This window comes from Amborella trichopoda, chromosome 8 (genome assembly GCF_054954075.1).
Source record: "Amborella trichopoda isolate Santa Cruz 75 chromosome 8, AtrichopodaSantaCruz75HAP2 v2.0, whole genome shotgun sequence".
Taxonomy (NCBI): Eukaryota; Viridiplantae; Streptophyta; class Magnoliopsida; order Amborellales; family Amborellaceae; genus Amborella; species Amborella trichopoda.
Window position 1 is genome coordinate 1,350,425 of NC_142343.1, and position 15,449 is coordinate 1,365,873.

Here is a 15,449-nt window from a genome sequence, read left to right on the forward strand (position 1 = left end):
AATGGTAATTCTCTATAGTAAAATGCTGATTTGGACTATAGATTCACCGATCCATATTGGTTTTTTGTCAGGTCACTATGAAAATATCTTTTTTATACAGTAAAATGGGGATTTGGGCTGTCGATTCATCGATTTGGACCGATTTTGGGATACCAAATCCAGGTCAGTGATCCATTTTTTAAAGCATTGTAATATAGAAATGCTCAAACCACAATTAAATTAAAGAAAAGGAATCCAGACCAATAAATTTCTTCAAGTATGAGGCAATTCGATATTAGTGATATGGAACCGCTCCTTACTTGGACTCTATTAAGATGAAGTGGTTTGAAATTGGCAATATAGAACTATCCATACTTGGGTCATATTGGTACGTGGCGTCTTGCATGTTACTAATATCAAAGTACCTATATATGGGGAAAAGTTTATATAGATCCGAGGCTTTTAAACAATCAACTCAGAGCTTACATCAAAAATTTCAATAAAAGAGGTTGTTTTGATGCCCAATTGTCTTCAAATTGATCATCTCGACATTAAGATGCATGAACGTGAGAAAAATTCCCCGGCTGATTCCTTCGCTAGACGAGGGACTTCCTTGCCTTCCCTTGTGTTATCTCTTGATGTAATCTATTTTTCTTTAGTTATTTTAATAAAATCTTGGATCCTTTGTCAATAAAAACGGGAGAAAAAAATGGATTTCAAGTTTTAGAAATAATGTATTTTATAATGTATTTTTGGACCGTCAATTTTCAAGATTTTCCAGTTTTCATCGATCAGTCGATCCACACTATTTTTGAAGCTTTTAAATTTTATAAATAAATATGAAAATATATTTTAAGGCTATCACAAAGATTTACAGTATTGAAACCACATTTCCCGACACTATTTTAAGGTAGGCTCTAATTTGATTGTTTAGAGCCTGGGCTCTATACAAACCGCACTATACAAACCGCACCCTATGTATGGAGTAGTTCGACTTTTAAGGTATTGTACCACCCTAGAGGTCACTAAAATACAAATAAAAAAAAATGTGGTTGTATTTTAGCAAGGGGGCAAACCTAAAAATTAAAAAATAAAAATAAGAAGTAGGACTTAGGCATAAAATTGAAAAAATATGAACCATGTGATAATTCCACATCTATTTTTCGGTTCGAACATGTTTTACATTGTATTTAGATTAGTTATTTTGAGAAAACGAAACAATTACTTTAGCTTTGACAATTAGATCTAACTGTAAAAAAAAAAATTGAGATTATTTCTTGCTTAAAGCAAATTATTAATGACCTTTTAATTCAGATATATATTGCCATTACGCATGATGCTCACTATAATATAGAGAAGTAACGTGATCTACTTGTGCCAGACAAAATCAAGAGACCGGCAATTGTGGGTCGAAAAACCCGAGAATCATTGGAGTCCCTCTTTTTTTTTTACAATTTTATAAAGGAAGCAGTTTTTATAAATCCTACTCCCTATGAACAAATGCAAAGCCTCATGTCAAAATATTGTTTTGGAAAATACTTTGGGCATGGGAAATCTCTAAGGTTGCTCTAAAATTTATTTCCACCGCTAATTATGAAATCTGTAGCTCATAAAAGGGTATACAGTTCATGTGGATCCGTGAACACTTACAAATTGGATGGTATAATAATGCATTTCAATATGGTATTTTATACTATAAAACCATTTATCCTTATTAGAAAGAGGTCACAATTAGTCCTAACGGAATGGGTGTGTCACGAAGTTCGTGAAAATTTCTTTTGAAATTTGCGCTTAGTCAAGGAGACATTCCTAGCCATCTGATTATAGATCTGACGATAAAAGTAATGCTGACTTTCTTATATCAAAAGTAAATAGTCTCTTAGTATACTTTTCCTCCTAATGACTGTATACTATAAAACCATATATCTTTGTTGCAATGAGGTCACATTTAGTCCTAGCTATAAGATATCAAATCCGATGGCTTAGGTACGTCACGAAGTTCAAAAAAAATTATTTTGAAATTTGAGCTTACTCAATGAGATATTCCTAGCCATCCGATTAGAAATCTAACATATAAGAAAGTAATTGTAATGATCGATTTTTTGACACCAAAACTATAATTCCAAATGAGTTATGAGGTGAGGCTTTATTTTTATTTTTATTAAGCCTTAGCTTGTTTGAGCTAAAATACTCATAATAAACCTCAACTTCCATTAGCTTGATTCGCCCAATAATTTCACACTTACACTTTGTTTTTGTCTTTTGTTTGGGGTAGTTGAGTAATAGAAAAGGAACCTAAAGTCACCCAATAATTATACACACTTACATTATTTTATTTTATTTTATTTTATTTTTTTAAAATTTTTTTTTTTTCTTTTCCTTTTTGGGTAGTTGCGGAGAGAAGAAGCGCCCAAAATACACAACTTTATTTTTTATTTTTTTTTTGGGTAATTAAGTGTAGTAGGATTGGAACTTGGGATGTATCATTGCTTTACGGCGAGTGCTAAACACTCTAGCCCTATTTTGGGAAATTTACACTTCATGATCGTCATATCTTTTTCTTAGATAATTGGGGTCGGCTCTGATAAGTTTACACTTACGATGTTTAATTTGTATTTTTCAGAGGGACAAAAATTTCTCAACAACTCTATGCTAAATTTTCTCAATGGTTGCGCTAAATTTGAAATGAAGCCAATAGATTAAAATTTATCAACAACTCTATGCTAAATTTTCTTAATGCTTGCGCTAAATTTGAAATGAAGCCGATAGACTTCATAAAAAGGAGCATATTATCCATTTACTCCCTTGGGCAAAACCCAATCTAGGAGTGTCCCTAGGAACCCAAATTTTGGGCATCTAATATCTTCGGCCCCATATGTTATACACAATAAAGAAATTTCCAAATTGTGTTCTCTATGGGCTTGAAAAAAAATGTTGCAAGGTTGGATAGAAATTGTTTAATTTTTGAAGGGTGAGATCTAAGTACTAGAAAAGTCATAATTCAAAGTATTCTATTTGGAATATAATCATTTACTGATTATTTATGTGTTTCCCGAAATTTCGGATTAAAAAATCTTCCCAAGTTAGTCTTCTGCCCGAGGGAACAAGTGTATAGTATTGCCCCCAAGCAAGGATAAGATACGTGCTCTAAAATGAAGCCTACGAAAACCATATTCCTTGGCCCCCGTCGTATTGTGTGTACATTAATATGAAACATTTGTATCTCATTTTGTGCCCATTTCATGCTCAAATTCAATTTAGGACTTAGATATAAAAGAATGAAGCACTCCAATTCGATCCTGGAACATACTGTATATTTACTAGCTTGGGCAAAAGAACTATTTAGATGGATTTTTTTTTAAAATTACGGGATCCACATAAGAATCACCTGACCAGATGATTATCTAAAAGTAAAAAAATAGATTTTGAGCTATTTAACAATTATACCTTGAGCAGTCTTTGTTCAATCTTGTGTCAGTATGATCTCGCGGGGAGAAAGAAATCCATTCACTAGAATTAAAGCTCAATTACCTAGTGGGTGGATCGCATTAAATCATAAGAATTAAAAGTTTTGGTTAAAATTGAGTTAGTGTTTAAATAGATAATGGAAAGTGAGAGGTGACCAAAGAAATGGAAGTGGATGAATAGTCACCACTTGAATACTTTTAAGGGGTTAGAGAAGCATTGATTTTTATATATATATATTTTATTTCACGTCAATAGGTATTTGGGAACAACATCATCATTGTATTTTTTTTACAACTTTTTAGAGTGAGCTACATGAATCTTGATCCGCCATTATATCAATGGCTTAGAAGCATATGTACAAATTAATTTTTAGTTGAAGATATGTTCACATATAATTCTTGTACTTCTTCTCTTGATTCTTTGTTTTTTATTATTTTTTTCATTTGGGAAGGATAAAAAAGAGGTTTAGAAAAGGCACCTTAAACTTTTATAAGTTTACGGAGATTTCAAGTAAATAAAGCCAACATAGCACTTCAACTTTCTACTCCATGACAGCTCATTGAAGAAAAAAGTCAAGCCTAACCAAATTCTCAAGAGAGAACAAAAAAAAAAAAACAATAACTAAGATGGGGCATATCAAATCTCACTAAAGAAGGAGGCCAAGGGAAAAACGACAGACCATAAAATCAAGCGAAAAATCTAACAGGTTGTATTAGTGCTGTCAAATTCGCTTCACTTTGGCCGAATACTGAAGCAAAACCTGGTGTTGTCGTTTCAGTCAGATTTGAGTTGCTTCGATCAGATTTGGGTATGCTTTTTTACATAAATATATATATATATTTTTTAAATTTTTATTTTAAATTTTTTATTATTTTGTAATATAAATATCTAATTTATTGATATTAGATGTAACATAAAAATTCTAAAGTATTCCCACGAACCTACCGAAGCACCAAATTGCTTCATTGCTTTTACTGAACCGAAGAAGACTCCGAAGCGAATCTAACAACCTGAGGTTGTATACAATAAGTTATTTTTCTTTTATCTTACTTCTCCTTTCCGAATATATATATATTAAGGAAATGGACTGTAGGATTGTTTACTATAAGACTATTTATTTTCACTATAAGGAGATCGCGATTATTTCTAACCATTGAATATGAAATCTAACATGATGAACTGTGTCACAACATTCAAGAAACTCTATTGGAGACCTTGTACCAAGTCCATGATACAGACCCAACCACCTGACAGGATGAACTGTGTCACAACATTCAAGAAACTCTATTGGAGACCTTGTACCAAGTCCATGATACATACCCAACCACCTGATTTTACATGTGAGGGTAAATAATGATTATAATATGCTTAAAACCAAAATAAACAATCTTATTTTTTACATTTCCTTAAAGAAATTAATAAAACAATCAATTTTTTGAATTAAACTAAATATAATGGAATCTATATTACTTTCTTCTTGAAATTCTAAAAATGCAATATAACAACTATTACGGCGTTATATAATTGCCGCTACAAACACCAATTTTACCAATATTTAACATACACCATCTCTGATGCAAACTTTGGTTTCAAAGAAAAATGGTACTATTAAAAAAAAAAAACTATATTTTTACTGAAAAATTGTTTCATGCGGGCTGGACTGCATAACTACATATTCGGTCCAAAAAATGTTCAGCATCCATCTTAAAGATGGATACAAATATGTGTTTTATCTAAAAACAATGGAAACTAACGGTCCAAATGTTTTCTTACTAGAATTATTATTTCTAGTTTTTAAAATATACTTATTTTTTCATATTCATGATCTCCATATTAGAGATTACATGTCTTTAAAATTAAGTCAAAAAATCCATTTCAAAAATAAATTTATTAATAGGACCGCATTTCTATATTTGAGGGCACAATTGAGTCCATCGTTAATAGATGAGCAGATGCCTTATAAGGGTGCGGCTTGTATAAGGTGCGTACCTTATACTATACAAGTATAACACACCTTTAACTTCTTGAGGTAAACCTTACTTCTATCGTATATAGTTGTAATCTTATACAAACTTTTTTTTATATACGGCTCAGTACTTGTAAAAGGGCCCTTACATCCGATATTTTAGCATATATATTTGTAAACCGACCCCAAACAGTTAAGATAAAGCTTGATGATAGCTTACCATACCCAATACGTTAAAAAAAAGGTCATTATATCCAATACTTCTAGCATCTTTTTGAAGCATTGCCGAGAACTGTGCTAATTAAACAAAAAGCACATCAATATTCATCAACTTATAAAATCCTGTAATTTGAGTATATTTTTCAGAACGCACATGTGCTATCATGTAATTTGAGGGTATCTTTAATGCACATATAGCTTATGGGTCCTAATAGAAAGAGACTCTATACAACTCAACCAGACGACCATGGCTTTGTCCCTAAAGTTCAAGCCGACACCTGGGTTAGGCTGAAGGAGACTCGGCCATTGCCTGAGCTAGGCTTTAGGATTGAGGTGTTATGGCCCTGGCCCCACTCTAGCAGGGTTAGGGCCACTTTAAGTGGGTTAGCCAAAAGTGGCTCAGGTAGGGTTGAGAATTTACTCGGTTTGGATTTGAAACTAGCATTTCGGACCCTATGCAAATCCATGTAAAGATTCAAAACTTGAATTCGATAGGTGAGATCAGGATCTAAATTTTGGATCCGAATAGTAATTTGGATAGGATCCGAGTATAGGTGGATTTGATTTGGAACTGATCCAATTATTAAAAATATATATATATATATATATATATATATGTATATATATATATATATATATGTATATATATATATGTGTGTGTGTGTGTGTTATATAGTAGTTTTTTGTTATATATTATTTTATAGATATAAAATGAATTATAAAATATTTTTTGGATCCATTTGAGTCCAGATTTGGATCCCATATATACTATTCAGATTTGGATCCCCTATATGCTTTTTGGATTCAGATCCCGATGGATTCTGATCCAATCGGTCCTAGCCTACTATCAAGGATAGACCAAATAGGCCAAGACCCCTTCGGCTTGTGCCGGGAAAGGCTCGGGCCAGCTCAATATGAAAGCATGGTCGAATAGGGACTGGTCCGTGGTAGGTCAAGTGGATCAACAAGGCTCAGGCTTGGCCTATAACAACTGGGCCTGACTTGGAACAGGTTCGACTAATGCAGACCCATTATCAACCCTACACTCTAGTAGAAATTTGTTGGCCCAAACCCCGATTTTCAAACCAGAGGGGCTAGCCTAGCATGCGAGCTCAATCTCAACCCCACATCTATATTGTACACAAAGTTGTACACATTCCTTTTTTTTTTAAATAGATAAGTGAGGAATACAGACCCACCCCTATCTATTTTAAAAATAATTAATGGTTTTCGAATAGGTATAGAAACCTAGACCTGTAAAATCTACACATTCTACATAAATAGGAATAGAAACCTAGGCCGGTAAGATGTACACATTCTTATTTAAGTATAGTTTAAAATAAAGTGATTCTCTTGCAGAACATGAATAATGTGAGGGTGGGCATCAACAAATGCATAGAAATAGACATAGGCATAGAGCCACCTCACCCATGCCGCCCATACCTAGCCCAACCCGCCATTGACACGAGTCCTCTCTCTCTCTCTCTCCTCTTTCTCTCTCTTAATCACTCTGCATTTTCCTGATTCTCTCGTGGAATCACTGCCTTTTAGGTGCAACAACCCATGTCTTGGTTCCAAAGCTCATGCAAACCCATGCCACTTTCCTCTCTCCAAGCCCCCACAGACCCACACCCCAAAAAACCCCATCTCTCCTCTTTCTGCAAAACTGCTTATTACCCAAAATTTGATTTTAAATAACGATAATACAAGGATGAGAGAGAATTGGGAATGGGGTTGACGTCGTCGTGGTAGCATCGTGTCATCAAAAAATTATAAATAATATCTTTTTTGGATTATTAGAAATAAATTTAAAAATTTTCAAAACTTCATCCATACTCATTTTTTTTAGTTTTTATTTTTTTTGACGAAGATGCCATTCACGATAGTCTGAGATCTGGGAAGCAATCAAGGTCGACTTAGAAACGTGATAATCATGGCGGGTTATTGGATTTAAGTTTTAAAAGTGTGACGGTATTTAAAGAACTGTGATCGGTTTCTGCAATATGATAGGCGAGAGCTTTCTGTGAAGGGTGTCACAATAGTGCGAGTTCCGTTATAGTCAAGGTGATCATCTTAGTTATCTAAGTACCGCGATGGTTCTAATGCTGCCCCATCGTCATGGACCTAATAGAACTGTGATGTCTTAAGCCCCGCACTAGCAACATTTGAACCTTCAACGACCGTGATGCCTTTACAGATCTAAGATTACTATAAAAAATATTTTTGTCTAAAAAATGCAAACAATAGAAAAAAAGGGAACGGATGAGGTTTTGAAAATTTTGATATTTTTTTTAATAATCTAAAAAAAGATATATTTTTTTTAATTTTCCAAATTTTTATTCCCTCTAACACATTTGAAATCAGCTAACCATTTCTAAAACAGATAGGAGCTTTGTATTCTTCATTTACCTTTAAAATAAATAAATAAATAAAGATGAGAGAGAATTTGCAGTTTCCATTCATGATAGAGAAATTGCAGCTGTCTATGACTGATCCAATGAGAAATGGGAAATTGTGCCAAATATAACGAGAAGAGATAGATGATACAGAGAGATTGTTAAAAGTTCAAACACAGAGAAAAAAGGTCGAGAGAGATTGTAATTTCTTTCTAAAAGACAGAGGGATTGAAGTTGTATCCATGTAATTGGTCCAATGAGTACACAGAGAACATTGGAGAGTTTGGTGACAATTTTGTCCAATAAATTTATTACTAATTTACCAAGCCAATGGTAGCTCAAATGGTATGTTATTGAAATCAATTTATTGCAATATTTCGGTACTTTGTATTTCTACTGTGCTAAAATATATCTACATTATAGATTTTTGTAATCTAAACGAAAAATTAGCAATATGATCTTAAAATAAATTATGTTAGTACTAAGATACCATAGCAATTTGCAAAAACTGACCGGGCAAGTGTAGTACTAAGATGGATGATCTCTTGGAAAGTGCTTGTACCGCACTGATTCATCAAAAAGAAAAAACTAACAAATAACATATTTATAATAAATACTTAAATTAAATTAATTAGTACTTCCTTAAGTTTGGGCTTAGCGGTAGATACATTAATTTGGGTAAAAGAGGTCATCGGTTCGAATTGTCCCACAAAACCAAACAAAGCTAACCTATCCCTTTTAAATTAAATTAAAGCTAACTCTCTTTAGATTAACATAAAGCGTGTTATTATACATTAAAGTTTATTGTTAACTCTATATATTAATGCATTTATATTTTAAAATTCAAATTGCGTGTATTATGAAATGTTGTCCACTAGTTCTTAAGAAAAAAATATCATTCCTTTATATTATGGGAAGTTTAATTGTAGAGTAACAAATATTGTTATCGGCAAGATCTTATAAGGTCTTTCACCTATATGTGTAGGATATCAAAAGATCATCATTAAATTTGACATGAATCTATTGAAAAGTCAAATCCCATATCCATATGATAACTTTTTTAGAGATCCGTACCAACTTTAATGATAATCCTTTGAAGTTCTATACACATGGATGGGGAAAAGTCCAATAAAATCATTACTCTATTAAAAAATCATAAGATGGTCGATCCCATCTAAGTCAAATACGAAGCTGAGGGTGCCTCGAAAGCTCGGAACCACCCAAGCCAACAGGCTAATCCTCTGTTAACTGCAGTCCAACTCAAAAATCACCCGAGCCAGACCATGGGAATTAGAATTAGACACCCTCCCCCTGCTCGAACCTGAGACATCAGGCTTCTCCTTTGTTAACTGTAGCTCAACTTAGGAATCATCCAAGTAAGACCAGGTTACCAGAATTGGATACCCACCGAACCCCCATCACCAAGCTACTCATTTGGAAACTGTAGACTCAGAAATCATCAAATCCCAAAGACGGGGATCAGAACTGGACCCTGACTTGAGCCCGAACCCAACTAAGAATTTCGAAAACAGTACTAGTATCTCCATATTGCAGAGCAGAGAGATGCAAAAGAAACAAAACGATATACATATAAAAGAAGAATTAAATTACACTTTGGTATAGAATCATCGATAGAGAGAGAGAGGGAAAAAAATGAAAAACTGAAATCCCTCGAATCGAATAGTCTGCAAAAACATACACAGAGCCATCGAACGAGATCACTTCACAGTAAAAGAACCATCCCAAAAAAAACCCCCTTCCATTTCCCAAATCCTCCTCTCCACAAAAGAAAAAGGGCTCAAGCTTCTCCTCCTAGTGGGTAGCAAGTGTCCTCTCCGCCAGTGTTCCAGAGAAAATGAGCATAGTTTCCAGCATGGTGGCTGTTACCGGGATCTGCTTCAATGGCCTCCAAAAATGTCTCCTCCGCCGCTGCTATGTCATTTCGGACCCGCCATAAGAAGTGGGCGTATCGACTGAGTGCCTCGGAATCAGGCGGAGATATTCGCACTGCATGCTTGAAGTATGCTTCTGCTCTGGTAGATACATAAATGTAAAGACATAAGAAGATTTCGCTATGGCGTGTTTGGGAACAGATAAGAGTTGGGACAGCTAGAAGTGAATCGACAACGATTTCATACATTAATTATAACCTAACAAAATAATTAGAACCAGTACATAAACATCAAATTATTTTGAAGTATGCTTCTGCTCTATTAGATACATAAATGTAAAGACATAAGAAGATTTCGCTATGGCGTGTTTGGGAACAGATAAGAGATGGGACAGCTAGGAGTGAATCGACAACGATTTCATACATTAATTACAACCTAACAAAATAATTAGAACCAGTACATAAACATCAAATTATAAAAAAATATATTTAAATACGTGATTCTCCTCGCCAAATTTAGTTTAGTTTTTACTTTAAAATATCATTGATCCACTCAAGAGTCACCCAAGACAAGGCCATGTCTACCCCTTCTTTTAGCTGACTCCGAGCCATCTCATCAAGATCATATGTGGGTGGTGCTCTACATGATCGAAGACCCGTATAAAATGGTCCACCTTATATAAATAAGATAATAAGGTATGAAAACATATGAGAAGATTAGTAAACAAGCAAATATGTTAAAAGGGTGATAACAAATGAGAAAATTAATAAACAAGCAAAGGTAGTAATTAATTAAAGACTGACCACACTTCAAAGGATTAGGAAAAAAGCAATATAGAAGATCACGATAAAGGAGTTTGACTTGACCCACCCATATCTCAGGACACAAAATAAAAAAAATGAAATTTCGAGAAGTGGCATTGAAGTCGTCTTTCTTTATTTCCACTGAAAGATCAGCACAACAAAGTCTATTTATGTAATGAATTCAAGTAAGTACAAACCGAAATTATAGCTTTCTTTATTTTGAGTGCTGATTTTAAAGGAGCAAATCAAAATCATGGCGATTTAAATATATATATATATCGAAAAAGGAGTTGGCTGTGCTGGGCTGTGCAAGCCAGGGGATTGGCCTGAATTTCAGGCCAGGCCCAGCCCTCCCACCAAATTGAATATATATATATATATATATATATATATATAAGAAGTTGGTTTTACTGGGCTGGCTAGGCCAGGCTGGGGCCGAACATTAGCCTACATTTCAAGCACAGGCCACTCAGTCCTCAAACCAAATTCAGTGGGGGTTGCAGGCCGAGGCCCTTGGCCCAAATTCGGTAGGCAATACACTAGGCTGGACCACCTGGCTCATTATCAGCCGCATCTATTCACAAGAACAAGGTTCCAAATTGGAAATTTGACATATTTTTCTAAAATTTAAGGCTTAATTACAGCTTTCCAATTCTAAATTAACAAGGAAAGGGGTGGAGTCATGGTGGTAACACTTCTATACCTAATTACCACGTTGTATTTTTCAATCCTACTAACACTACCCCACTGGAACCTTTAAAAAAAAAAAAAAAAAAAAAAAACTGACTCCCTGATCTATTTGAGAAAAAAAAAAAACGGGTAGGGTCTTTTATATATTCTAAATTAATGAAGACTAGAAATGAAATCCCCATGACAAACTCAAATATTCCCTTATACCCATAAAATATCTTGCCCAAACCCGGGTGGGTCATTTCAAATTCTACTCCCACAATATACCGCCCAACATATACTTTTCTCTCAAAATGCAATAAACCACCAAGCTTGTCAAACAAATCCCTTTCTTCCCACCAAAATTTTCCCTAAAGGAAAAGAAAATTTTTTGTTTTTAAATTAAAAAAAAACCCAAATCAGCAAACTTTTGGAATAAGGGTCCAACTTGTTGTCGTCCGAAGCTGCGGACCCATTGAGTCGGACTGAATAGTTTTTTTAAAAGAATAATTTTAATTAAAAAAAAAAAAACACGAAAGAGAGTGATTCCAAGGACGAGTGGCCTAGATTGTGGTTAACCCGATAATTTCATCTCCAAAATAAATAAACAAGGCAACATAAACAAAAATGATTTAGGGTTAAGGTTTTTGTTTTTACCTGTTGTGGTCATGGACCACGAGATACAGAAACTGGGCATAGTTGGATAAGAGGAGCGGGTTATCGGGGTCTTTTGCTATGGCCATCTGGTAAACCAAACGGGTTCTGAACCGGTCCACCTCGTCCTCCGGTTCAAGGACCACCCGGACTGGCGCCACCAGTCCCTCAGCTGTCTCATGATCCAACACCTCGTCTCTACCTTCCATCCTCGCCGCCTCCTCCACCACCGACTGCCAAGCCCTGTCCTCCCCCGAAACCTCGCCGGAAAGAAGCCCCGAGATATCGACCCTGCTATCGCCGGAAACCTTACCTGAAAAATCCCCAGAATCCTCATCTCCGCCGACCAGGGGTGGCTTCCTGGCGCCCCCATTGCCTGAACCAGAGCCGACCTCACTGGAAAATGATTTCCCAGAGTCTGAAACAGAGAAGAACCTCGATGAATCAGGCCTGATTGAAGAGAACACATCTCTTGATTTTCGCTCTTCTGCCACAACAATGGAGGTTCTAGGGGTTTGGTGACTGGGCAGAACTTCGGCAATGGCGGTGTTCCTGGCCATGGAGTACACAGTGAAATTTGCGAGAAGGATCATCAGATACACCATTAGAGTTGGGGTGCATGAGAAAACCTGCTGAAAAAGCCATACGAATGAGGCATTCATCTCTTTCTGGACCTTAGTCAAAATCCCCTGTAAATCTTGATAGAAGAGGAGCTCTCTCATCTGCAGTGTGTAGCTCTGCAACTCTCTGATCATGAAGACCATGGATGAGAAGGCTTTTTTCACAGAGCAACTCGCCTCTCTGAACCCACTATCTAGGCTCAGGCTCAGCCCACGCTCGTGCCATTGCTTTCTCTTGATGATTCGGAGGCTCATGGGGAGGTCGACGCTGTTCGCCTTTCTCTCGAGACTCGCAGAGATGGTAGGGGGCCAATTGGGTTGAATGTCAAGCCATGGAGGAGGGGGAAACAGACCTGGATTTGACAAATGCGGCTCGGAGACTGAGCCACTGGGCTCGGCGAATATGTTGTCTCTGGAACTGACTGGGTTTTCCTCCTCTTCCTGCTCTTCCTCTGCATCATCAGAGAGATGGTATCTATAGGCCAATTCTCGGAGCCTTTTCAGATACTCTTCTTCACCATCTTCATGGGGAAAGCTCTGTAGATTTGAGCTTAAAGCTCTTCTGTGGAGCCTTCTGGTTCTAGGGTCTTTGCGTTTTTCACAGGACTGGGTTCGGGGAAGTTTCATGGAGCCGGAAAGAAAGGGGAGATCGAATCCATGGGTGTATGTGAAAACCAGAGCTTTCTCGCCACCATTTCCAAATCTATAAGAACCAGAAGAAGAAGAGGAGGAGTAACAAGAAGGACAGGACCTGGATTTTTTATCCAAGAGAGAAATTGCTAGGGTTTGAGGAGAAGCTCCAACTATTTGAGACCATGGCAATGAAGCCCCAACCTTTGCTCCCATTTCTAAGCAATCAAATTCTCTGTAAAACAAAAGAGACCCCAAGTCCTTTTACTCCTCCTTTAACTAGAAATAAAGCTCTCTCTCTCCTGCCTTTACACAATACTAGTTTTGGAGGCTAGTTTAACTGTATATGAGGTATGGGGTTTAATGGTGAAAAGTGATGAGCTTTTTGCTTATAAATATTCACTGTTAAGTATCAAAGCTCCAAAGAACCTGTACCCAAAGAAGAAAACACCATGGTTAGTCAAATTCACCATATTCTTAAGATTTTGAAAGCCATTAAACAGATTCAGAATCAAAAAGCTTTTTAACTTTGAATCACAAACAGTCAAAACCATTAACATATCAGAATCTGAGACCTTGTCTCACTGTAAATCGAGATGGAAAAACTAAAATGTGAAAAGTGAAAAAAACAAAGAGGAATCAGAGCGTCGAAGCGTATTGCACTGTAAATCGAGATGCAATAAGTAAAAGGGGAATGGGGATTCAACCCTAAAAGCTCGCTTTTAACCTACTAAATTCCTGATACGAACCTCTGCATATCAAATCTCTACTTATTCTCTTACTCTAGAACTGTAAAAGACAAGAAAATCGCCATAATTCAGTTTCATTCCCTTCTGCCATAGCATCATCGCCATTATTTTCAGGATAGATCGAAATAATGGCTCAGAAGGCAGAAGCTGCAGAAACCAAAGACTGATCTCTCTCTCCATTCTCTGATTAGAAACGCGGTCCAAGACCAAATCGGGCACAGAATTTCATGAAAACGAACCCAAAACACCTTTAAAATCAACAAAAAAGAAGAAGAAGGAGAGAACAAAAACCAGTAAAAAAAAGCACATTAAGGATATGCCCAATTCTCCAAAAATCTCAGCTTCTACAGTGTTCTAAGGAACAAAAAGAACAAATGGAAATTCAGTGGGGAAAGGCCAAAAATAAAAAAAAAACAGAGAATAAAGAAGTCAATTGGGCCAAAACTCACTCAAATAGACATCATTTTCAGATATTTTTCCCAGCTTGTATCAGAAACTAAAGCGAGAGAGAGAGAGAGAGAGAGAGAGAGAGAGAGAGAGAGAGAGAGTCCATTACTGAGAGGCACAAAACTTACTAAAACTCGACGCCACACTTCCTGAGTTTTCCGGAGGCCGTAATTCACACGGCCTTGCAGGAATTCATCCCTTTCCGGGCGACCAAACCTCCCAAAACTCACTGAAATGTCGAGATTCTCGCCTTCTCCGCCTTGCAAGATCCACACCCACAAATAAACCAGCCGGGAAAAATCCTAGAAACTCACCGAAATCTTCCGAAATTCATGGATTTCTCGGCCTTCGACGTCCTATCTCTCTCCCCTCAAGGGGCCTGCTGTCCTTTTTCGAAGCTCTCCGCCCTTTTAAATATGATCACGAGAAGAAAATTACAAATTCTACCGCAGTTTTAATTACAAAAATTTAAAGATTATATGTAACGTATATTTATACGTATTGGTATAAATATACGTAGTTTTTAACCACGGTTTAAGCGGAGTTAAAAGCGGATCCAGTTCTTTGACCCGAGGTGGGTTAAGCGATATTCCATCCTTGTTCGGACGTAATTGCCCATGGCGTTTTTATTAAAGACATTTGGAAACAAATGGAAGTGTGAGTACACGTGGGGAGACCATGGTGAGGTAAGTGTATCTGAATTACCATCGGACCAGCGTTTAGAGAACCGGATCAGCAGCGGGTGACCCGACCATCCGGAAATCAAGCCTGGATTAGTGAATGGTCGATCTAGGTCTGTGGATCAGACTATTCTATTTTGTGAGAATTGGTCTAAAAAATAAACTAAAGAAAAATTGAAAAATAAAAATGATAAAAATATTATATTTGGGAATGGGACTATGTTCCTTGACAGAATTGTCACCCTCTCTTATGCAAGCGGGTGATTCCAAGGGAACT

General features: G+C 36.3%; 1 protein-coding gene across 2 annotated transcripts; it reads right to left on the reverse strand.

Annotated features, from left to right (window-relative positions):
* Nucleotides 1–9,592: 9,592 nt before the first annotated feature.
* On the reverse strand, nt 9,593–14,880 carry LOC18437890 (uncharacterized). Of its 2 annotated transcripts, none has more exons than XM_006848088.4 (3): nt 14,621–14,880; nt 12,050–13,725; nt 9,593–10,061 (listed from the first exon to the last, which is right to left on the reverse strand). In XM_006848088.4, exons 2-3 carry the CDS (start codon nt 13,510–13,512, stop codon nt 9,827–9,829), a joined length of 1,698 nt encoding a protein of 565 aa, XP_006848151.1. In that variant the 5' UTR covers nt 13,513–13,725; nt 14,621–14,880; the 3' UTR covers nt 9,593–9,826. The 2 variants fall into 2 exon arrangements, with proteins under 2 accessions (XP_006848151.1, XP_088729312.1); XM_088873186.1 differs by having other exon boundaries at nt 9,966–10,238.
* Nucleotides 14,881–15,449: the final 569 nt, after the last annotated feature.